General features: G+C 50.7%; 1 protein-coding gene and 2 long non-coding RNA genes across 5 annotated transcripts in view; 2 read left to right on the forward strand and 1 right to left on the reverse strand.

The window, feature by feature from the left end:
• LOC127924966 (TBC1 domain family member 30-like) overlaps positions 1–23,942 on the forward strand; it is a 114,904-nt gene that overhangs the window by 36,427 nt on the left and 54,535 nt on the right. Inside the window, 4 exon segments of the mRNA XM_052509628.1 lie at positions 1,694–1,862; positions 2,397–2,502; positions 10,370–10,492; positions 15,718–15,835. Of these exon segments, the coding sequence (XP_052365588.1) occupies positions 1,694–1,862; positions 2,397–2,502; positions 10,370–10,492; positions 15,718–15,835 (516 nt within the window).
• Positions 3,904–5,228, reverse strand: LOC127924969 (uncharacterized). Of its 2 annotated transcripts, none has more exons than XR_008119432.1 (3): positions 4,919–5,228; positions 4,759–4,798; positions 3,904–4,079 (listed from the first exon to the last, which is right to left on the reverse strand). It is a non-coding gene; the product is annotated as an uncharacterized LOC127924969 (long non-coding RNA). The 2 variants fall into 2 exon arrangements; XR_008119431.1 differs by lacking the exon at positions 4,759–4,798 and adding an exon at positions 4,799–4,838.
• On the forward strand, positions 19,026–23,889 carry LOC127924967 (uncharacterized). 2 transcript variants are annotated; one of them, XR_008119428.1, is made up of 4 exons: positions 19,026–19,802; positions 21,791–22,195; positions 23,040–23,205; positions 23,694–23,889. It is a non-coding gene; the product is annotated as an uncharacterized LOC127924967 (long non-coding RNA). The 2 variants fall into 2 exon arrangements; XR_008119427.1 differs by lacking the exon at positions 23,040–23,205 and having other exon boundaries at positions 23,570–23,889.

Here is a 23,942-nt window from a genome sequence, read left to right on the forward strand (position 1 = left end):
TAACGCCAGCGTGTGAAACGGACCAGATTTAACGCCAGCGTGTGACAAGGACCAGACCAACGCCAGCGTGTGATGATTTACGGACCAGACCAACGCCAGCGTGTGACACGGACCAGATAACGCCAGCGTGTGACACGGACCAGACTAACGCCAGCGTGTGACACGGGGAGACTAACGCCAGCGTGTGACACGGACCTGACTAACGCCAGCGTGTGACACGGACCAGACTAACGCCAGCGTGTGACACGGACCTGACTAACGCCAGCGGATGACACGGACTAACCTGACTAACGCCAGCGTGTGACGGACGGACTGTGTGACTAACGCCAGCGTGAACCAGACTAACGCCAGCGTGTGACACGGACCAGACTAACGCCAGCGTGTGACACGGACTGACTAACGCCAGACTAACGTGCGTGTGACACGGACCAGACTACGCCAGCGTGTGACACGGACCAGACTAACGCCAGCGTGTGAAACGGACCAGACTAACAGACTAACGCCAGCGTGTGACACGGACCAGACTAACGCCAGCGTGTGACACGGACCAGACTACGCCACGTGTGACCAGCGTGTGACACGGACCAGACTAACGCCAGCGTGTGACACGGACCAGACTAACGCCAGCGTGTGACACGGACCAGACTAACGCCAGCGTGTGACACGGACCTGACGCCAGCGTGGACACGGACCAGACTACGCCACGCCAGCGTGTGACACGGACCAGACTAACGCCAGCGTGTGACACGGACCAGACTACGCCACGCCAGCGTGTGACACGGACCAGACTACGCCACGCCAGCGTGTGACACGGACCAGACTAACGCCAGCGTGTGACACGGACCAGACTAACGCCAGCGTGTGACACGGACCAGACTAACGCCAGCGTGTGACACGGACCAGACTAACGCCAGCGTGTGACACGGACCAGACTAACGCCAGCGTGTGACACGGACCAGACTAACGCCAGCGTGTGACACGGACCAGACTAACGCCAGCGTGTGACACGGACCAGACTAACGCCAGCGTGTGACACGGACCAGACTAACGCCAGCGTGTGACACGGACCAGACTAACGCCAGCGTGTGTGACGCCAGCGTGTGACACGGATGACTAACGCCAGCGTGTGACACGGACCAGACTAACGCCAGCGTGTGACACACGACTAACGCCAGCAGATTAACTAACGCCAGCGTGTGACACGGATGACTAACGCCAGCGTGTGACACGGACCAGACTAACGCCAGCGTGTGACACGGACCAGACTAACGCCAGCGTGAAAGGGATGACACGGACCAGACTAACGCCAGCGTGCTCTGACACGGACCAGACTAACGCCAGCGTGTGACACGGACCAGACTAACGCCAGCGTGTGACACCTGACTAACGCCAGCGTGTGACACGGACCAGACTAACGCCAGCGTGTGACACGGACCAGACTAACGCCAGCGTGTGACACGGACTGACTAACGCCAGCGTGTGACACGGACCAGACTAACGCCAGCGTGTGACACGGACCAGACTAACGCCAGCGTGTGACACGGACCTGACTAACGCCCAGCAGACTAACGTGACACGGACCAGACTAACGCCAGCGTGTGACACGGACCAGACTAACGCCAGCGTGTGACACGGACCTGACTAACGCCAGCGTGTGACACGGACCTGACTAACGCCAGCGTGTGTCTTACAGGCAGCTACGAGCCTCCCCTGACCAACGTGTTCACGATGCAGTGGTTTCTGACCATGTTTGCTACGTGCCTGCCCCCCAACACCGTGCTGAAGATCTGGGACTCTGTGTTCTTCGAAGGTTCTGAGGTTCTGCTGAGGGTGGCTCTGGCCATCTGGTCTCACCTGGGGGAGTGAGTACCCTAACCCCTACACACTGTACCCCTAACCCCTACACACTGTACCCCTAACCCCTACACACTGTACCCCTAACCCCTACACACTGTATCCCTAACCCCTACACACTGTACCCCTAACCCCTACACACTGTATCCCTAACCCCTACACACTGTACCCCTAACCCCTACACACTGTACCCCTAACCCCTACACACTGTACCCCTAACCCCTACACACTGTATCCCTAACCCCTACACACTGTAACCCTAACCCCTACACACTGTACCCCTAACCCCTACACACTGTATCCCTAACCCCTACACACTGTATCCCTAACCCCTACACACTGTACCCCTAACCCCTACACACTGTATCCCTAATCCCTAACCCCTACACACTGTATCCCTAACCCCTACACACTGTATCCCTAACCCCTACACACTGTACCCCTAACCCCTAACCCTTACACACTGTACCCCTAACCCCTACACACTGTACCCCTAACCCCTACACACTGTACCCCTAACCCCTACACACTGTAACCCCCAGGCATATAGAGTACTGTCAGACAGCAGACGAGTTCTACAGCACCATGGGATGGATCACTCAGGAGATGTTGGAGAACAGCCTCATAGACTGTAGCCACCTCATGCAGGTGAGAGATGTTGGAGAACAGCCTCGTAGACTGTAGCCACCTCACGCAGGCTGAAGAGCGGCCTCGTAGACTGTAGCCACCTCACGCAGGTGAGAGATGTTGGAGAGCGGCCTCGTAGACTGTAGTCACCTCATGCAGGTGAGAGATGTTGAGAGCGGCCTCATAGACTGTAGCCACCTCACGCAGGTGAGAGATGTTGGAGAGCGGCCTCATAGACTGTAGTCACCTCATGCAGGTGAGAGATGTTGAGAGCGGCCTCATAGACTGTAGCCACCTCATGCAGGTGAGAGATGTTGGAGAACGGCCTCATAGACTGTAGCCACCTCATGCAGGTGAGAGATGTTGGAAAACGGCCTCGTAGACTGTAGCCACCTCACGCAGGTGAGAGATGTTGGAAAACGGCCTCATAGACTGTAGCCACCTCATGCAGGTGAGAGATGTTGGAGAACAGCCTCGTAGACTGTAGCCACCTCACGCGGGCTGGAGAACGGCCTCATAGACTGTAGCCACCTCATGCAGGTGAGAGATGTTGGAGAACGGCCTCATAGACTGTAGCCACCTCATGCAGGTGAGAGATGTTGGAGAACAGCCTCATAGACTGTAGCCACCTCACGCAGGCTGGAGAGTGGCCTCGTAGACTGTAGCCACCTCACGCAGGTGAGAGATGTTGGAGAGCAGCCTCATAGACTGTAGCCACCTCACGCAGGCTGGAGAGTGGCCTCGTAGACTGTAGCCACCTCACGCAGGCTGGAGAGTGGCCTCGTAGACTAGCCACCTCATGCAGGTGAGAGATGTTGGAAAACGGCCAGACTGTAGCCACCTCACGCGGCCTGGAGAGCGGCCTCGTAGACTGTAGCCATCTCACGCGGGTTGGAGCGGCCTCGTAGACTAGCCATCTCACGCGGCCTGGAGAGCGGCCTCGTAGACTGTAGCCACCTCACGCGGGTTGGAGAGCGGCCTCGTAGACTGTAGCCACCTCATGTGGGTTGGAGAGCGGCCTCGTAGACTGTAGCCACCTCACGTGGGTTGGAGAGCGGCCTCGTAGACTGTAGCCACCTCACGTGGGTTGGAGAGCGGCCTCGTAGACTGTAGCCACCTCACGTGGGTTGGAGAGCGGCCTCGTAGACTGTAGCCACCTCACGTGGGTTGGAGAGCGGCCTCGTAGACTGTAGCCACCTCACGCGGGCTGGAGAGCGGCCTCGTAGACTGTAGCCACCTCACGCGGGCTGGAGAGCGGCCTCGTAGACTGTAGCCACCTCACGCGGGCTGGAGAGCGGCCTCGTAGACTGTAGCCACCTCACGCGGGCTGGAGAGCGGCCTCGTAGACTGTAGCCACCTCACGCGGGCTGGAGAGCGGCCTCGTAGACTGTAGCCACCTCACGCGGGTTGGAGAGTGGCCTCGTAGACTGTAGCCACCTCACGCGGGCTGGAGAGCGGCCTCGTAGACTGTAGCCACCTCACGCGGGCTGGAGAGCGGCCTCGTAGACTGTAGCCACCTCACGCGGGTTGGAGAGCGGCCTCGTAGACTGTAGCCACCTCACGCGGGTCTGGAGAGCGGCCTCGTAGACTGTAGCCACCTCACGCGGGTTGGAGAGCGGCCTCGTAGACTGTAGCCACCTCACGCGGGTTGGAGAACAGCCTCGTAGACTGTAGCCACCTCATGTGGGTTGGAGAACGGCCTCGTAGACTGTAGCCACCTCACGCGGGTTGGAGAACGGCCTCGTAGACTGTAGCCACCTCACGCGGGTTGGAGAACAGCCTCGTAGACTGTAGCCACCTCATGTGGGTTGGAGAACGGCCTCGTAGACTGTAGCCATCTCACGCGGGCTGGAGAGCGGCCTCGTAGACTGTAGCCACCTCACGCGGGTTGGAGAGCGGCCTACAGACTGTAGCCACCTCACGCGGGTTGGAGAGCGGCCTCGTAGACTGTAGCCACCTCACGCGGGCTGGAGAGTGGCCTCATAGACTGTAGCCACCTCACGCGGGCTGGAGAGCGGCCTCGTAGACTGTAGCCACCTCACGCGGGTTGGAGAGCGGCCTCGTAGACTGTAGCCACCTCACGCGGGCTGGAGAGTGGCCTCGTAGACTGTAGCCACCTCACGCGGGCTGGAGAGCGGCCTCGTAGACTGTAGCCACCTCACGCGGGTTGGAGAGCGGCCTCGTAGACTGTAGCCACCTCACGCGGGTTGGAGAGTGGCCTCGTAGACTGTAGCCACCTCACGCGGGTTGGAGAGCGGCCTCGTAGACTGTAGCCACCTCACGTGGGTTGGAGAGCGGCCTCGTAGACTGTAGCCACCTCACGTGGGTTGGAGAGCGGCCTCGTAGACTGTAGCCACCTCACGTGGGTTGGAGAGCGGCCTCGTAGACTGTAGCCACCTCACGCGGGTTGGAGAGTGGCCTCGTAGACTGTAGCCACCTCACGCGGGTTGGAGAGTGGCCTCGTAGACTGTAGCCACCTCACGCGGGTTGGAGAGTGGCCTCGTAGACTGTAGCCACCTCACGCGGGTTGGAGAGTGGCCTCGTAGACTGTAGCCATCTCACGCGGGCTGGAGAGCGGCCTCGTAGACTGTAGCCACCTCACGCGGGTTGGAGAGCGGCCTCGTAGACTGTAGCCACCTCACGCGGGTTGGAGAGCGGCCTCGTAGACTGTAGCCACCTCACGCGGGCTGGAGAGCGGCCTCGTAGACTGTAGCCACCTCACGCGGGCTGGAGAGCGGCCTCGTAGACTGTAGCCACCTCACGCGGGCTGGAGAGCGGCCTCGTAGACTGTAGCCACCTCACGCGGGCTGGAGAGCGGCCTCGTAGACTGTAGCCACCTCACGCAGGCTGGAGAGCGGCCTCGTAGACTGTAGCCACCTCATGCAGGTGAGAGATGTTGGAAAACGGCCTCGTAGACTGTAGCCACCTCACGCGGGCTGGAGAGCGGCCTCGTAGACTGTAGCCACCTCACGCGGGCTGGAGAGCGGCCTCGTAGACTGTAGCCACCTCATGCAGGTGAGAGATGTTGGAGAACAGCCTCGTAGACTGTAGCCACCTCACGCAGGCTGGAGAGCGGCCTCATAGACTGTAGCCACCTCATGCAGGTGAGAGATGTTGGAGAACGGCCTCATAGACTGTAGCCACCTCACGCAGGTGAGAGATGTTGGAGAACGGCCTCGTAGACTGTAGCCACCTCACGCAGGTGAGAGATGTTGGAGAACAGCCTCGTAGACTGTAGCCACCTCACGCAGGTGAGAGATGTTGGAGAACGGCCTCGTAGACTGTAGCCACCTCACGCAGGTGAGAGATGTTGGAGAACGGCCTCGTAGACTGTAGCCACCTCACGCGGGTCTGGAGAGCGGCCTCGTAGACTAGCCACCTCACGCGGGTCTGGAGAGCGGCCTCGTAGACTAGCCACCTCACGCGGGTCTGGAGAGCGGCCTTATTTATAAAAGTGTTAGATTTCCTTCTCACTCATCTACACACAATATCCTGTAATGGATAAGGTGAAAACATATCTAAACATTTTAGAAAAATCTTTGAAAATGAAAAGCCCAAATATCTAATTTCCATAAGTATTCACACCCCTGAGTCAATACGTTGTCTTGTTAGACTTCAGTGCAGATTTGGACATGATTGATCATAGTCTGCTGCTGGAAAGACATGTGTGTTATGGCTTTACACCCCTGCTATAATGTGGATGAAGAGTTAGTTACCTGTCTAACAGAACAGAGGGTGTTATGGCTTTACACCCCTGCTATAATGTGGATGAAGAGTTACCTGTCTAACAGAACAGAGGGTGTTATGGCTTTATACCCCTGCTATAATGTGGATGAAGAGTTACCTGTCTAACAGAACAGAGGGTGTTATGGCTTTATACCCCTGCTATAATGTGGATGAAGAGTTACCTGTCTAACAGAACTGAGGGTGTTATGGCTTTATACCCCTGCTATAATGTGGATGAAGAGTTACCGGTCTAACAGAACAGAGGGTGTTATGGCTTTACACCCCAACACCCTGCTATAATGTGGATGAAGAGTTACCTGTCTAACAGAACACAGAGGGTGTTATGGCTTTACACCCCCTGCTATAATGTGGATGAAGAGTTACCTGTCTAACAGAACAGAGGGTGTTATGGCTTTACACCCCCTGCTATAATGTGGATGAAGAGTTACCTGTCTAACAGAACAGAGGGTGTTATGGCTTTACACCCCCTGCTATAATGTGGATGAAGAGTTACCTGTCTAACAGAACACAGAGGGTGTTATGGCTTTACACCCCCTGCTATAATGTGGATGAAGAGTTACCTGTCTAACAGAACACAGAGGGTGTTATGGCTTTACACCCCCTGCTATAATGTGGATGAAGAATTACAGAACACAGAGGGTGTTATGGCTTTACACCCCCTGCTATAATGTGGATGAAGAGTTACCTGTCTAACAGAACACAGAGGGTGTTATGGCTTTACACCCCCTGCTATAATGTGGATGAAGAGTTACCTGTCTAACAGAACAGAGGGTGTTCTTTAATGGAAGCCTCTCCAACATAATCCAAGTTGAATCAGGAATTCTCCAGGGCAGCTGTTTAGGACCCTTCCTGTTTTCAATGTTTACTAACGACATGCCACTGACTGAGTAAAGCCAGAGTGTCTATATATGTGGATTACTCAACACTATACACGTCAGCTACTACAGTGACTGAAATGACTGCAACACTCAACAAAGAGCTGCAGTTAGTTTCAGAGTGGGTGGCAAGGAATAAATTAGCCCTAAATATTTCTAAAACTAAAAGCACTGTATTTGGAACAAAACACTCACTAAACCTCAACTAAATCTTGCGTTAGATAATGTGGAAATTGAGCAAGTTGAGGTGACTAAACTTCTTGGAGTGGATTGTAAACTGTCATGGTCAAAACATGTTGATGCAGTAGTAGCTAAGATGGATAGAAGTCTGTCTATAAGAAAGCTCTGCTCTACCTTAACAACACTATCAACAAGGCAGGTCCTACAGGCCCTAGTTTCTACCTTCTTAACAACACTATCAACAAGGCAGGTCCTACAGGCCCTAGTTTCTACCTTCTTAACAACACTATCAACAAGGCAAGTCCTACAGGCCCTAGTTTCTACCTTCGTAACATCACTATGAACAAGGCAGGTCCTACAGGTCCTAGTTTTGTCACACCTGGACTACTGTTCAGTCGCGTGGTCAGGTGACACAAAAAAGGACTTAAAAAATTGCAATCGTCTCAGGACAGCACGGCTGGCCCTTGGATGTACACAGAGAGCTAATATTAATAATATGCATGTCAATTTCTCCTGGCTCAAAGTGGAGGAGAGATTGACTTCATCACTACTTGTATTTATGAGAGGTATTGACATGTTGAATGCACCGAGCTGTCTGTTTAAACTACTAACACACAGCTCAGACACCCAACATACCCCACAAGACACGCCACCCGAGGTCTATTCACAGTCCCCAAGCCCAGAACAGACTATATGAGGCGCACAGTACTACATAGAGCCATGACTACATGGAACTCTATTCCACAGTACTACATAGAGCCATGACTACATGGAGCTCTATTCCACAGTACTACATAGAGCCATGACTACATGGAACTCTATTCCACAGTACTACATAGAGCCATGACTACATGGAGCTCTATTCCACAGTACTACATAGAGACATGACTACATGGAATTCTATTCCACAGTACTACATAGAGCCATGACTACATGGAGCTCTATTCCACAGTACTACATAGAGACATGACTACATGGAATTCTATTCCACAGTACTACATAGAGACATGACTACATGGAACTCTATTCCACAGTACTACATAGAGCCATGACTACATGGAATTCTATTCCACAGTACTACATAGAGCCATGACTACATGGAACTCTATTCCACAGTACTACATAGCTAATGGGGATCCATAATAAACCCCAGGAAGAGTAGCTGCTGCTTTGGCAGGAACTAATGGGGATCCATAATAAACCCCAGGAAGAGTAGCTGCTGCTTTGTCAGGAACTAATGGGGATCCATAATAAACCCCAGGAAGAGTAGCTGCTGCTTTGGCAGGAACTAATGGGGATCCATAATAAACCCCAGGAAGAGTAGCTGCTGCCTTGGCAGGAACTAATGGGGATCCATAATAAACCCCAGGAAGAGTAGCTGCTGCCTTGGCAGGAACTAATGGGGATCCATAATAAACCCCAGGAAGAGTAGCTGCTGCCTTGACAGGAACTAATGGGGATCCATAATAAACCCCAGGAAGAGTAGCTGCTGCCTTGGCAGGAACTAATGGGGATCCATAATAAACCCCAGGAAGAGTAGCTGCTGACTTGGCAGGAACTAATGGGGATCCATAATAAACCCCAGGAAGAGTAGCTGCTGACTTGGCAGGAACTAATGGGGATCCATAATAAACCCCAGGAAGAGTAGCTGCTGCCTTGGCAGGAACTAATGGGGATCCATAATAAACCCCAGGAAGAGTAGCTGCTGCTTTGGCAGGAACTAATGGGGATCCATAATAAACCCCAGGAAGAGTAGCTGCTGCTTTGGCAGGAACTAATGGGGATCCATAATAAACCCCAGGAAGAGTAGCTGCTGCTTTGGCAGGAACTAATGGGGATCTATAATTCAACCACACCTTTTATTTAAATTATTATTATTTTTTTGACCTTAGCTAGGCAAGTCGGTGAAGAACATTCTTATTTTCAATGATTGCTTTGGAACAGTTGGCTAACTACCTTGTTCAGGGGCAGAATGACAGAGTTGTACCTTGTCAGCTCGGGGATTTGATCTTTCAACCTTTCAGTTACTACTCCAACGCTCTAACCACTAGGCTACCTGCTGGTTACTAGTCCAACGCTCTAACCACTAGGCTACCTGCTGGTTACTAGTCCAACGCTCTAACCACTAGGCTACCTGCTGGTTACTAGTCCAACGCTCTAACCACTAGGCTACCTGCTGGTTACTAGTCCAACGCTCTAACCACTAGGCTACCTGCTGGTTACTAGTCCAACGCTCTAACCACTAGGCTACCTGCTGGTTACTAGTCCAACGCTCTAACCACTAGGCTACCTGCTGGTTACTAGTCCAACGCTCTAACCACTAGGCTACCTGCTGGTTACTAGTCCAACGCTCTAACCACTAGGCTACCTGCTGGTTACTAGTCCAACGCTCTAACCACTAGGCTACCTGCTGGTTACTAGTCCAACGCTCTAACCACTAGGCTACCTGCTGGTTACTAGTCCAACGCTCTAACCACTAGGCTACCTGCTGGTTACTAGTCCAACGCTCTAACCACTAGGCTACCTGCTGGTTACTAGTCCAACGCTCTAACCACTAGGCTACCTGCTGGTTACTAGTCCAACGCTCTAACCACTAGGCTACCTGCTGGTTACTAGTCCAACGCTCTAACCACTAGGCTACCTGCTGGTTACTAGTCCAACGCTCTAACCACTAGGCTACCTGCTGGTTACTAGTCCAACGCTCTAACCACTAGGCTACCTGCTGGTTACTAGTCCAACGCTCTAACCACTAGGCTACCTGCTGGTTACTAGTCCAACGCTCTAACCACTAGGCTACGCTTCCGCCAAATACAAATACTTGGTAGAAGCACATTTGGCAGCATTTACAGCTATGAGTCTTTCTGAGATTCTAAGAGCTTTGCACACCTGGATTGTACAATATTTGCACATTATTCTTCAAGCTCTGTCAAGTTGGTTGTTGATCATTGCTAGACAGCCATTTTCAAGTCTTAGACAGCCATAGATTTTCAAGACAATATGGATGTAATATCGGAGGAAAAAGCCCTTTCTCCTCCTGTGTTTCCCAGCTGTTTAAGCTGCCACCCTGATCCCTCTTTTCTCTCCAGACGGTGTACTCTATGGCTGTGTTTCCATTCCCTCAGCTGGCTGAACTCCGAGAGAAATACACCTACAACATCACCCCCTTCCCCACCTCCACCCCCAACGGCAGGTTGGTCAATGTTCCTACAGCATCACCCCCTTCCCCACCTCCACCCCCAACGGCAGGTTGGTCAATGTTCCTACAGCATCACCCCCTTCCCCACCTCCACCCCCAACGGCAGGTTGGTCAATGTTCCTACAGCATCACCCCCTTCCCCACCTCCACCCCCAACGGCAGGTTAGTCAATGTTCAAATAGCATCACCCCCTTCCCCACCTCCAACCCTAACGGCAGGTTGGTCAATTTCTACAGCATCACCCCCTTCCCCACCTCCACCCCCAACGGCAGGTTGGTCAATGTCCCTACAGCATCACCCCCTTCCCCACCTCCACCCCCAACGGCAGGTTAGTCAATGTCCCTACAGCATCACCCCCTTCCCCACCTCCACCCCCAACGGCAGGTTGGTCAATGTTCCTACAGCATCACCCCCTTCCCCACCTCCACCCCCAACGGCAGGTTGGTCAATGTTCCTACAGCATCACCCCCTTCCCCACCTCCACCCCCAACGGCAGGTTGGTCAATGTTCCTACAGCATCACCCCCTTCCCCACCTCCACCCCCAACGGCAGGTTGGTCAATGTTCCTACAGCATCACCCCCTTCCCCACCTCCAACCCCAACGGCAGGTTGGTCAATGTTCCTACAGCATCACCCCTTCCCCACCTCCACCCCCAACGGCAGGTTGGTCAATGTTCCTACAGCATCACCCCCTTCCCCACCTCCACCCCCAACGGCAGGTTGGTCAATGTTCCTACAGCATCACCCCCTTCCCCACCTCCAACCCCAACGGCAGGTTGGTCAATGTTCCTACAGCATCACCCCCTTCCCCACCTCCAACCCTAACGGCAGGTTGGTCAATGTTCCTACAGCATCACCCCCTTCCCCACCTCCAACCCCAACGGCAGGTTGGTCAATGTTCCTACAGCATCACCCCCTTCCCCACCTCCACCCCCAACGGCAGGTTGGTCAATGTCCCTACAGCATCACCCCCTTCCCCACCTCCACCCCCAACGGCAGGTTGGTCAATGTCCCTACAGCATCACCCCCTTCCCCACCTCCAACCCCAACGGCAGGTTGGTCAATGTCCCTACAGCATCACCCCCTTCCCCACCTCCACCCCCAACGGCAGGTTGGTCAATGTTCCTACAGCATCACCCCCTTCCCCACCTCCACCCCCAACGGCAGGTTGGTCAATGTCCCTACAGCATCACCCCCTTCCCCACCTCCACCCCCAACGGCAGGTTGGTCAATGTTCCTACAGCATCACCCCTTCCCCACCTCCACCCCCAACGGCAGGTTGGTCAATGTTCCTACAGCATCACCCCTTCCCCACCTCCACCCCCAACGGCAGGTTGGTCAATGTTCCTACAGCATCACCCCCTTCCCCACCTCCACCCCCAACGGCAGGTTGGTCAATGTTCCTACAACATCACCCCCTTCCCCACCTCCACCCCTAACGGCAGGTTGGTCAATGTCCCTAAAGTGATGTTGTATCCCAGAGGAGGTCTCTGGGGCTGGTAAAGTGATGATGATGTATCCCAGAGGTCTCTGGGGCTGGTAAAGTGATGATGATGTTGTATCCCAGAGAAGGTCTCAACGGCAGGTTGGTCAATGTTCCTAAAGTGATGATGATGTTGTATCCCAGAGGTCTCTGGGGCTGGTAAAGTGATGATGATGTATCCCAGAGGAGGTCTCTGGGGCTGGTAAAGTGATGATGATGTATCCCAGAGGTCTCTGGGGCTGGTAAAGTGGTGATGATGATGTATCCCAGAGGAGGTCTCTGGGGCTGGTAAAGTGGTGATGATGATGTATCCCAGAGGAGGTCTCTGGGGCTGGTAAAGTGATGATGTTGTATCCCAGAGGAGGTCTCTGGGGCTGGTAAAGTGATGATGTTGTATCCCAGAGGAGGTCTCTGGGGCTGGTAAAGTGATGATGTTGTATCCCAGAGGAGGTCTCTGGGGCTGGTAAAGTGATGATGATGTATCCCAGAGGTCTCTGGGGCTGGTAAAGTGATGATGATGTATCCCAGAGGTCTCTGGGGCTGGTAAAGTGATGATGATGTTGTATCCCAGAGGAGGTCTCTAGGGCAGGTAAAGTGATGATGATGTATCACAGAGGTCTCTGGGGCTGGTAAAGTGATGATGATGTATCCCAGAGGTCTCTGGGGCTGGTAAAGTGATGATGTTGTATCCCAGAGGAGGTCTCTGGGGCTGGTAAAGTGATGATGTTGTATCCCAGAGAAGGTCTCAACCGCAGGTTGGTCAATGTCCCTACAGCATCACCCCTTCCCCACCTCCAACCCCAACGGCAGGTTGGTCAATGTCCCTAAAGTGATGATGTTGTATCCCAGAGGTCTCTTGGGCTGGTAAAGTGATGATGTTGTATCCCAGAGGAGGTCTCTGGGGCTGGTAAAGTGATGATGATGTATCCCAGAGGTCTCTGGGGCTGGTAAAGTGATGATGTTTGTATCCCAGAGGTCTCTGGGGCTGGTAAAGTGATGATGATGTTGTATCCCAGAGGAGATCTCTGGGGCTGGTAAAGTGATGATGTTGTATCCCAGAGGTCTCTGGGGCTGGTAAAGTGATGATGTTGTATCCCAGAGGAGGTCTCTGGGGCTGGTAAAGTGATGATGTTGTATCCTAGAGGTCTCTGTGGCTGGTAAAGTGATGATGTTGTATCCCAGAGGAGGTCTCTGGGGCTGGTAAGGTGATGATGATGTATCCCAGAGGTCTCTGGGGCTGGTAAAGTGATGATGTTGTATCCCAGAGGTCTCTGGGGCAGGTAAAGTGATGATGTTGTATCCCAGAGGAGGTCTCTGGGGCTGGTAAAGTGATGATGTTGTATCCCAGAGGAGGTCTCTGGGGCTGGTAAAGTGATGATGTTGTATCCCAGAGGTCTCTGGGGCTGGTAAAGTGATGATGTTGTATCCCAGAGGAGGTCTCTGGGGCTGGTAAAGTGATGATGTTGTATCCCAGAGGTCTCTGGGGCTGGTAAAGTGATGATGATGTATCCCAGAGGTCTCTGGGGCTGGTAAAGTGATGATGATGTTGTATCCCAGAGGAGGTGTCTGGGGCTGGTAAAGTGATGATGATGTTGTATCCCAGAGGAGGTCTCTGGGGCTGGTAAAGTGATGATGTTGTATCCCAGAGGAGGTCTCTGGGGCTGGTAAAGTGATGATGATGTATCCCAGAGGTCTCTGGGGCTGGTAAAGTGATGATGTTTGTATCCCAGAGGTCTCTGGGGCTGGTAAAGTGATGATGATGTTGTATCCCAGAGGAGGTCTCTGGGGCTGGTAAAGTGATGATGTTGTATCCCAGAGGTCTCTGGGGCTGGTAAAGTGATGATGTTGTATCCCAGAGGAGGTCTCTGGGGCTGGTAAAGTGATGATGTTGTATCCTAGAGGTCTCTGTGGCTGGTAAAGTGATGATGTTGTATCCCAGAGGAGGTCTCTGGGGCTGGTAAGGTGATGATGTTGTATCCCAGAGGTCTCTGGGGCTGGTAAAGTGATGATGTTGTATCCCAGAGGTCTCTGGGGCTGGTAAAGTGATGATGTTGTATCCCAGAGGAGGTCTCTGGGGCTGGTAAAGTGATGATGTTGTATCCCAGAGGAGGTCTCTGGGGCTGGTAAAGTGATGATGTTGTATCCCAGAGGTCTCTGGGGCTGGTAAAGTGATGATGTTGTATCCCAGAGGAGGTCTCTGGGGCTGGTAAGGTGATGATGTTGTATCCCAGAGGTCTCTGGGGCTGGTAAAGTGATGATGTTGTATCCCAGAGGTCTCTGGGGCTGGTAAAGTGATGATGTTGTATCCCAGAGGAGGTCTCTGGGGCTGGTAAGGTGATGATGTTGTATCCCAGAGGAGGTCTCTGGGGCTGGTAAAGTGATGATGTTGTATCCCAGAGGTCTCTGGGGCTGGTAAAGTGATGATGTTGTATCCCAGAGGAGGTCTCTGGGGCTGGTAAGGTGATGATGTTGTATCCCAGAGGTCTCTGGGGCTGGTAAAGTGATGATGTTGTATCCCAGAGGTCTCTGGGGCTGGTAAAGTGATGATGTTGTATCCCAGAGGTCTCTGGCTGGTAAAGTGATGATGTTGTATCCCAGAGGTCTCTGGGGCTGGTAAAGTGATGATGTTGTATCCTAGAAGTCTCTGGGGCTGGTAAAGTGATGATGTTGTATCCCAGAGGAGGTCTCTGGGGCTGGTAAAGTGATGATGTTGTATCCCAGAGGAGGTCTCTGCGGCTGGTAAAGTGATGATGTTGTATCCCAGAGGTCTCTGGGGCAGGTAAAGTGATGATGTTGTATCCCAGAGGTCTCTGGGGCAGGTAAAGTGATGATGTTGTATCCCAGAGGTCTCTGGGGCAGGTAAAGTGATGATGTTGTATCCCAGAGGTCTCTGGGGCAGGTAAAGTGATGATGTTGTATCCCAGAGGAGGTCTCTGGGGCTGGTAAAGTGATGATGTTGTATCCCAGAGGTCTCTGGGGCTGGTATAGTGATGATGTTGTATCCCAGAGGTCTCTGGGGCTGGTAAAGTGATGATGTTGTATCCCAGAGGTCTCTGGGGCTGGTAAAGTGATGATGTTGTATCCCAGAGGTCTCTGGGGCTGGTAAAGTGATGATGATGTTGTATCCCAGAGGAGGTCTCTGGGGCAGGTAAAGTGATGATGTTGTATCCCAGAGGTCTCTGGGGCAGGTAAAGTGATGATGTTGTATCCCAGAGGTCTCTGGGGCAGGTAAAGTGATGATGTTGTATCCCAGAGGTCTCTGGGGCAGGTAAAGTGATGATGTTGTATCCCAGAGGTCTCTGGGGCTGGTAAAGTGATGATGTTGTATCCCAGAGGTCTCTGGGGCTGGTAAAGTGATGATGATGTATCCCAGAGGTCTCTGGGGCTGGTAAAGTGATGATGATGTATCCCAGAGGTCTCTGGGGCTGGTAAAGTGATGATGATGTATCCCAGAGGTCTCTGGGGCAGGTAAAGTGATGATGTTGTATCCCAGAGGTCTCTGGGGCTGGTAAAGTGATGATGTTGTATCCCAGAGGTCTCTGGGGCAGGTAAAGTGATGATGATGTATCCCAGAGGTCTCTGGGGCTGGTAAAGTGATGATGTTGTATCCCAGAGGTCTCTGGGGCTGGTAAAGTGATGATGTTGTATCCCAGAGGTCTCTGGGGCTGGTAAAGTGATGATGTTGTATCCCAGAGGTCTCTGGGGCTGCTAAAGTGATGATGATGTATTCCAGTGGTGGTCTAGGTGGCTGGGAGGGTGATGAAGACGAGGATGAAGATGAAGATGCAGTGGTGACAGCAGCGTTGGGATGTTTGGGTCCACTGGGGGGGCTGTTAGCTCCAGAACTACAGCGGTACCAGAGACACATTAAAGGTTGGTCTGACCCCTGACCTCTTCCCTATTATCATGTACAGGACCCATATGTCAGCATCTCACTGTCAGTCTACACCTGTTGTTTACCAACAATGTGACAAATAACATGTGATTTAATCCTCATCAAGAGTTAATGTTTGTACCAGTGTCTCTCTACCCCCCTCCCATTTAATCCTCATCAAGAGTTAATGTTTGTACCAGTGTCTCTCTACCCCCCCCTCCCATTTGATCCTCATCAAGAGTTAATGTTTGTACCAGTGTCTCTCTACCCCCTCCCATTTAATCCTCATCAAGAGTTAATGTTTGTACCAGTGTCTCTCTACCCCCGCCCCCCTCCCATTTGATCCTCATCAAGAGTTAATGTTTGTACCAGTGTCTCTCTACCCCCCCCCTCCCATTTAATCCTCATCAAGAGTTAATGTTTGTACCAGTGTCTCTCTACCCCCCCCCCCATTTGATCCTCATCAAGAGTTAATGTTTGTACCAGTGTCTCTCTACCCCCCATTTAATCCTCATCAAGAGTTAATGTTTGTACCAGTGTCTCTCTACCCCCCTCCCATTTGATCCTCATCAAGAGTTAATGTTTGTACCAGTGTCTCTCTACCCCCCCCCTCCCATTTGATCCTCATCAAGAGTTAATGTTTGTACCAGTGTCTCTCTACCCCCCTCCCATTTAATCCTCATCAAGAGTTAATGTTTGTACCAGTGTCTCTCTACCCCCGCCCCCATTTGATCCTCATCAAGAGTTAATGTTTGTACCAGTGTCTCTCTACCCCCCCCCATTTAATCCTCATCAAGAGTTAATGTTTGTACCAGTGTCTCTCTACCCCCCTCCCATTTAATCCTCATCAAGAGTTAATGTTTGTACCAGTGTCTCTCTACCCCCTCCCATTTAATCCTCATCAAGAGTTAATGTTTGTACCAGTGTCTCTCTACCCCCCTCCCATTTAATCCTCATCAAGAGTTAATGTTTGTACCAGTGTCTCTCTACCCCCTCCCATTTAATCCTCATCAAGAGTTAATGTTTGTACCAGTGTCTCTCTACCCCCCGCCCCCATTTGATCCTCATCAAGAGTTAATGTTTGTACCAGTGTCTCTCTACCCCCCCCCCATTTGATCCTCATCAAGAGTTAATGTTTGTACCAGTGTCTCTCTACCCCCTCCCCCATTTGATCCTCATCAAGAGTTAATGTTTGTACCAGTGTCTCTCTACCCCCCCACCCATTTGATCCTCATCAAGAGTTAATGTTTGTACCAGTGTCTCTCTACCCCCGCCCTCCCCCTCCCCATTTGATCCTTCAATCGCTCATTCTCTAAAAGGGTCAAGGCCTTCACACCATTCTTTAGTCTCGACACTGTTAGCACCTAGATGCACTTCTGAGGGAGATTGGAATCAAATCTGTCACTGAACGTGGAATGTTAGTGATTATCTAGTAAGCCAAGTAGACATCATGAGACTGGACAGAGTAGATGCACTGGGTTTATACAGAATAAAGACTGGACAGAGTAGATGACCTGTATATACAGAATAAAGACTGGACAGAGTAGGTGACCTGTATATACAGAATAAAGACTGGACAGAGTAGGTGACCTGTATATACAGAATAAAGACTGGACAGAGTAGGTGACCTGTATATACAGAGTAGGTGACCTGTATATACAGAGTAGGTGACCTGTATATACAGAGTAAAGACTGGACAGAGTAGATCCACTGTATATGCAGAGTAAAGACTGGACAGAGTAGGTGACCTGTATATACAGATAAAGACTGGACAGAGTAGATGACCTGTATATACAGAGTAAAGACTGGACAGAGTAGGTGACCTGTATATACAGAGTAGGTGACCTGTATATACAGAATAAAGACTGGACAGAGTAGGTGACCTGTATATACAGAATAAAGACTGGACAGAGTAGGTGACCTGTATATACAGAATAAAGACTGGACAGAGTAGGTGACCTGTATATACAGAATAAAGACTGGACAGAGTAGGTGACCTGTATATACAGAATAAAGACTGGACAGAGTAGGTGACCTGTATATACAGAGTAAAGACTGGACAGAGTAGGTGACCTGTATATACAGAATAAAGACTGGACAGAGTAGGTGACCTGTATATACAGAGTAAAGACTGGACAGAGTAGATCCACTGTGTATATATAGAATAACTGAATACCCTTCAAATTAGTGGGTTCGGCTATTTGAGCCACACCCATCGCTGACAGGTGCATAAAATCGAGCACACCGCCATGCAATCTCCATAGACAAACATTAGCAGTAGAATGGCCTTACTGAAGAGCTCAGTGACTTTCAACGTGGCACCGTCATAGGATGCCACCTTTTCCAACGAGTCAGTTCGTCAAATTTCTGTCCTGGTCTGTATAGAGAAGATGTGTTGGCGCGTGTGATCATCTGTCTGTATAGATACAACGCTCACTACCGAGTTCCAAACTGCCTCTGAAAGCAACGTCAGCACAAGAACTGCTAGTCAGGAGCTTCATGAAATGGGTTTCCATGGGCGAGCAGCCGCACACAAGCCGAAGATCACCATGCACAATGCCAAGCCTTGGCTGGAGTGGACGCCATTGGACTCTGGAGCAGTGGAATCGCGTTCTCTGGAGTGATGAATCACGCTACAGCATATAATGACATTCTAGATGATTCAGTGCTTACCAACTTTGTTAACAGTTTGGGGAAGGTCTTTCCCGTTTCAGCATAACAAAGCCCCCGTGCACAAAGCAAGGTCCATACAGAAATGGTTTGTTGAGATTGGTGTGGAAGAACTTGACTGGCCTGCACAGAGCCCTGACCTCAACCCATCAAACAACTTTGGGATGAATCGCCCAACATCAGTGCCCGACCTCACTAATGCTATTGTTGCTGAATGGAAGCAAGTCCCCGCAGCAATGTTCCAACATCTAGTGGAAAGCCTTCCCAGAAGAGTGGAGGCTGTTATAGCAGCAATGTTCCAACATCTAGTGGAAAGCCTTCCCAGAAGAGTGGAGGCTGTTATAGCAGCAATGTTCCAACATCTAGTGGAAAGCCTTCCCAGAAGAGTGGAGGCTGTTATAGCAGCAATGTTCCCGACATCTAGTGGAAAGCCTTCCCAGAAGAGTGGAGGCTGTTATATCAGCAATGTTCCAACATCTAGTGGAAAGCCTTCCCAGAAGTGTGGAGGCTGTTATATCAGCAATGTTCCAACATCTAGTGGAAAGCCTTCCCAGAAGAGTGGAGGCTGTTATAGCAACAATGTTCCTACATCTAGTGGAAAGCCTTCCCAGAAGAGTGGAGGCTGTTATAGCAGCAATGTTCCAACATCTAGTGGAAAGCCTTCCCAGAAGAGTGGAGGCTGTTATAGCAACAATGCTCCAACATCTAGTGGAAAGCCTTCCCAGAAGAGTGGAGGCTGTTATAGCAGCAATGTTCCAACATCTAGTGGAAAGCCTTCCCAGAAGAGTGGAGGCTGTTATAGCAGCAATGTTCCAACATCTAGTGGAAAGCCTTCCCAGAAGAGTGGAGGCTGTTATAGCAGCAATGTTCCAACATCTAGTGGAAAGCCTTCCCTGAAGAGTGGAGGCTGTTATAGCAGCAAAAGAGGGACCAACTCCATATTAATGCCCATGACTTTGTAATGAGATGATGGCTGAGCAGGTCTCCACATACTTTTACAGTGCAGTGTATGTAGACCTAGAGTCCTGCTCTGCTCTCTCCTCCAGCCAGGTCCATTAGTTTAATGTAGTGGTAGACAGGACTCCAGCCAGGTCCATTAGTTTAATGTAGTGGTAGACAGGACTCCAGCCAGGTCCATTAGTTTAATGTAGTGGTAGACAGGACTCCAGCCAGGTCCATTAGTTTAATGTAGTGGTAGACAGGACTCCAACCAGGTCCATTAGTTTAATGTAGTGGTAGACAGGACTCCAGCCAGGTCCATTAGTTTAATGTAGTGGTAGACAGGACTCCAACCAGGTCCATTAGTTTAATGTAGTGGTAGACAGGACTCCAGCCAGGTCCATTAGTTTAATGTAGTGGTAGACAGGACTCCAGCCAGGTCCATTAGTTTAATGTAGTGGTAGACAGGACTCCAGCCAGGTCCATTAGTTTAATGTAGTGGTAGACAGGACTCCAGCCAGGTCCATTAGTTTAATGTAGTGGTAGACAGGACTCCAGCCAGGTCCATTAGTTTAATGTAGTGGTAGACAGGACTCCAGCCAGGTCCCATTAGTTTAATGTAGTGGTAGACAGGACTCCAGCCAGGTCCATTAGTTTAATGTAGTGGTAGACAGGACTCCAGCCAGGTCCATTAGTTTAATGTAGTGGTAGACAGGACTCCAGCCAGGTCCATTAGTTTAATGTAGTGGTAGACAGGACTCCAGCCAGGTCCATTAGTTTAATGTAGTGGTAGACAGGACTCCAGCCAGGTCCATTAGTTTAATGTAGTGGTAGACAGGACTCCAGCCAGGTCCATTAGTTTAATGTAGTGGTAGACAGGACTCCAGCCAGGTCCATTAGTTTAATGTAGTGGTAGACAGGACTCCAGCCAGGTCCCATTAGTTTAATGTAGTGGTAGACAGGACTCCAGCCAGGTCCATTAGTTTAATGTAGTGGTAGACAGGACTCCAGCCAGGTCCATTAGTTTAATGTAGTGGTAGACAGGACTCCAGCCAGGTCCATTAGTTTAATGTAGTGGTAGACAGGACTCCAGCCAGGTCCCATTAGTTTAAATGTAGGACTCCAGCCAGGGTAGACAGGACTCCAGCCAGGTCCATTAGTTTAATGTAGTGGTAGACAGGACTCCAGCCAGGTCCATTAGTTTAATGTAGTGGTAGACAGGACTCCAGCCAGGTCCATTAGTTTAATGTAGTGGTAGACAGGACTCCAGCCAGGTCCATTAGTTTAATGTAGTGGTAGACAGGACTCCAGCCAGGTCCATTAGTTTAATGTAGTGGTAGACAGGACTCCAGCCAGGTCCATTAGTTTAATGTAGTGGTAGACAGGACTCCAGCCAGGTCCCATTAGTTTAATGTAGTGGTAGACAGGACTCCAGCCAGGTCCATTAGTTTAATGTAGTGGTAGACAGGACTCCAGCCAGGTCCATTAGTTTAATGTAGTGGTAGACAGGACTCCAGCCAGGTCCATTAGTTTAATGTAGTGGTAGACAGGACTCCAGCCAGGTCCATTAGTTTAATGTAGTGGTAGACAGGACTCCAGCCAGGTCCATTAGTTTAATGTAGTGGTAGACAGGACTCCAGCCAGGTCCCATTAGTTTAATGTAGTGGTAGACAGGACTCCAGCCAGGTCCATTAGTTTAATGTAGTGGTAGACAGGACTCCAGCCAGGTCCATTAGTTTAATGTAGTGGTAGACAGGACTCCAGCCAGGTCCATTAGTTTAATGTAGTGGTAGACAGGACTCCAGCCAGGTCCCATTAGTTTAATGTAGTGGTAGACAGGACTCCAGCCAGGTCCATTAGTTTAATGTAGTGGTAGACAGGACTCCAGCCAGGTCCCATTAGTTTAATGTAGTGGTAGACAGGACTCCAGCCAGGTCCATTAGTTTAATGTAGTGGTAGACAGGACTCCAGCCAGGTCCATTAGTTTAATGTAGTGGTAGACAGGACTCCAGCCAGGTCCATTAGTTTAATGTAGTGGTAGACAGGACTCCAGCCAGGTCCATTAGTTTAATGTAGTGGTAGACAGGACTCCAGCCAGGTCCATTAGTTTAATGTAGTGGTAGACAGGACTCCAGCCAGGTCCATTAGTTTAATGTAGTGGTAGACAGGACTCCAGCCAGGTCCATTAGTTTAATGTAGTGGTAGACAGGACTCCAGCCAGGTCCCATTAGTTTAATGTAGTGGTAGACAGGACTCCAGCCAGGTCCATTAGTTTAATGTAGTGGTAGACAGGACTCCAGCCAGGTCCATTAGTTTAATGTAGTGGTAGACAGGACTCCAGCCAGGTCCATTAGTTTAATGTAGTGGTAGACAGGACTCCAGCCAGGTCCATTAGTTTAATGTAGTGGTAGACAGGACTCCAACCAGGTCCATTAGTTTAATGTAGTGGTAGACAGGACTCCAGCCAGGTCCATTAGTTTAATGTAGTGGTAGACAGGACTCCAGCCAGGTCCATTAGTTTAATGTAGTGGTAGACAGGACTCCAGCCAGGTCCATTAGTTTAATGTAGTGGTAGACAGGACTCCAGCCAGGTCCCATTAGTTTAATGTAGTGGTAGACAGGACTCCAGCCAGGTCCATTAGTTTAATGTAGACAGGACTCCAGCCAGGTCCATTAGTTTAATGTAGTGGTAGACAGGACTCCAGCCAGGTCCATTAGTTTAATGTAGTGGTAGACAGGACTCCAGCCAGGTCCATTAGTTTAATGTAGTGGTAGACAGGACTCCAGCCAGGTCCATTAGTTTAATGTAGTGGTAGACAGGACTCCAGCCAGGTCCATTAGTTTAATGTAGTGGTAGACAGGACTCCAGCCAGGTCCATTAGTTTAATGTAGTGGTAGACAGGACTCCAGCCAGGTCCCATTAGTTTAATGTAGTGGTAGACAGGACTCCAGCCAGGTCCATTAGTTTAATGTAGTGGTAGACAGGACTCCAGCCAGGTCCATTAGTTTAATGTAGTGGTAGACAGGACTCCAGCCAGGTCCATTAGTTTAATGTAGTGGTAGACAGGACTCCAGCCAGGTCCATTAGTTTAATGTAGTCCCATTAGTTTAATGTAGTGGTAGACAGGACTCCAGCCAGGTCCATTAGTTTAATGTAGTGGTACAGGACTCCAGCCAGGTCCATTAGTTTAATGTAGTGGTAGACAGGACTCCAGCCAGGTCCATTAGTTTAATGTAGTGGTAGACAGGACTCCAGCCAGGTCCATTAGTTTAATGTAGGTAGGTAGACAGGACTCCAGCCAGGTCCATTAGTTTAATGTAGTGGTAGACAGGACTCCAGCCAGGTCCATTAGTTTAATGTAGTGGTAGACAGGACTCCAACCAGGTCCATTAGTTTAATGTAGTGGTAGACAGGACTCCAGCCAGGTCCCATTAGTTTAATGTAGTGGTAGACAGGACTCCAGCCAGGTCCCATTAGTTTAATGTAGTGGTAGACAGGACTCCAACCAGGTCCCATTAGTTTAATGTAGTGGTAGACAGGACTCCAGCCAGGTCCCATTAGTTTAATGTAGTGGTAGACAGGACTCCAGCCAGGTCCCATTAGTTTAATGTAGTGGTAGACAGGACTCCAGCCAGGTCCATTAGTTTAATGTAGTGGTAGACAGGACTCCAGCCAGGTCCATTAGTTTAATGTAGTGGTAGACAGGACTCCAGCCAGGTCCCATTAGTTTAATGTAGTGGTAGACAGGACTCCAGCCAGGTCCATTAGTTTAATGTAGTGGTAGACAGGACTCCAGCCAGGTCCATTAGTTTAATGTAGTGGTAGACAGGACTCCAGCCAGGTCCATTAGTTTAATGTAGTGGTAGACAGGACTCCAGCCAGGTCCATTAGTTTAATGTAGTGGTAGACAGGACTCCAGCCAGGTCCATTAGTTTAATGTAGTGGTAGACAGGACTCCAGCCAGGTCCATTAGTTTAATGTAGTGGTAGACAGGACTCCAGCCAGGTCCCATTAGTTTAATGTAGTGGTAGACAGGACTCCAACCAGGTCCATTAGTTTAATGTAGACAGGACTCCAGCCAGGTCCATTCGTTTAATGTAGTGGTAGACAGGACTCCAGCCAGGTCCCATTAGTTTAATGTAGTGGTAGACAGGACTCCAGCCAGGTCCATTAGTTTAATGTAGTGGTAGACAGGACTCCAGCCAGGTCCATTAGTTTAATGTAGTGGTAGACAGGACTCCAGCCAGGTCCATTAGTTTAATGTAGTGGTAGACAGGACTCCAACCAGGTCCATTAGTTTAATGTAGTGGTAGACAGGACTCCAGCCAGGTCCATTAGTTTAATGTAGTGGTAGACAGGACTCCAGCCAGGTCCATTAGTTTAATGTAGTGGTAGACAGGACTCCAGCCAGGTCCATTAGTTTAATGTAGTGGTAGACAGGACTCCAGCCAGGTCCATTAGTTTAATGTAGTGGTAGACAGGACTCCAGCCAGGTC

The sequence above is a fragment of the Oncorhynchus keta genome, unplaced genomic scaffold (genome assembly GCF_023373465.1).
Source record: "Oncorhynchus keta strain PuntledgeMale-10-30-2019 unplaced genomic scaffold, Oket_V2 Un_contig_4832_pilon_pilon, whole genome shotgun sequence".
NCBI lineage: Eukaryota > Metazoa > Chordata > Actinopteri > Salmoniformes > Salmonidae > Oncorhynchus > Oncorhynchus keta.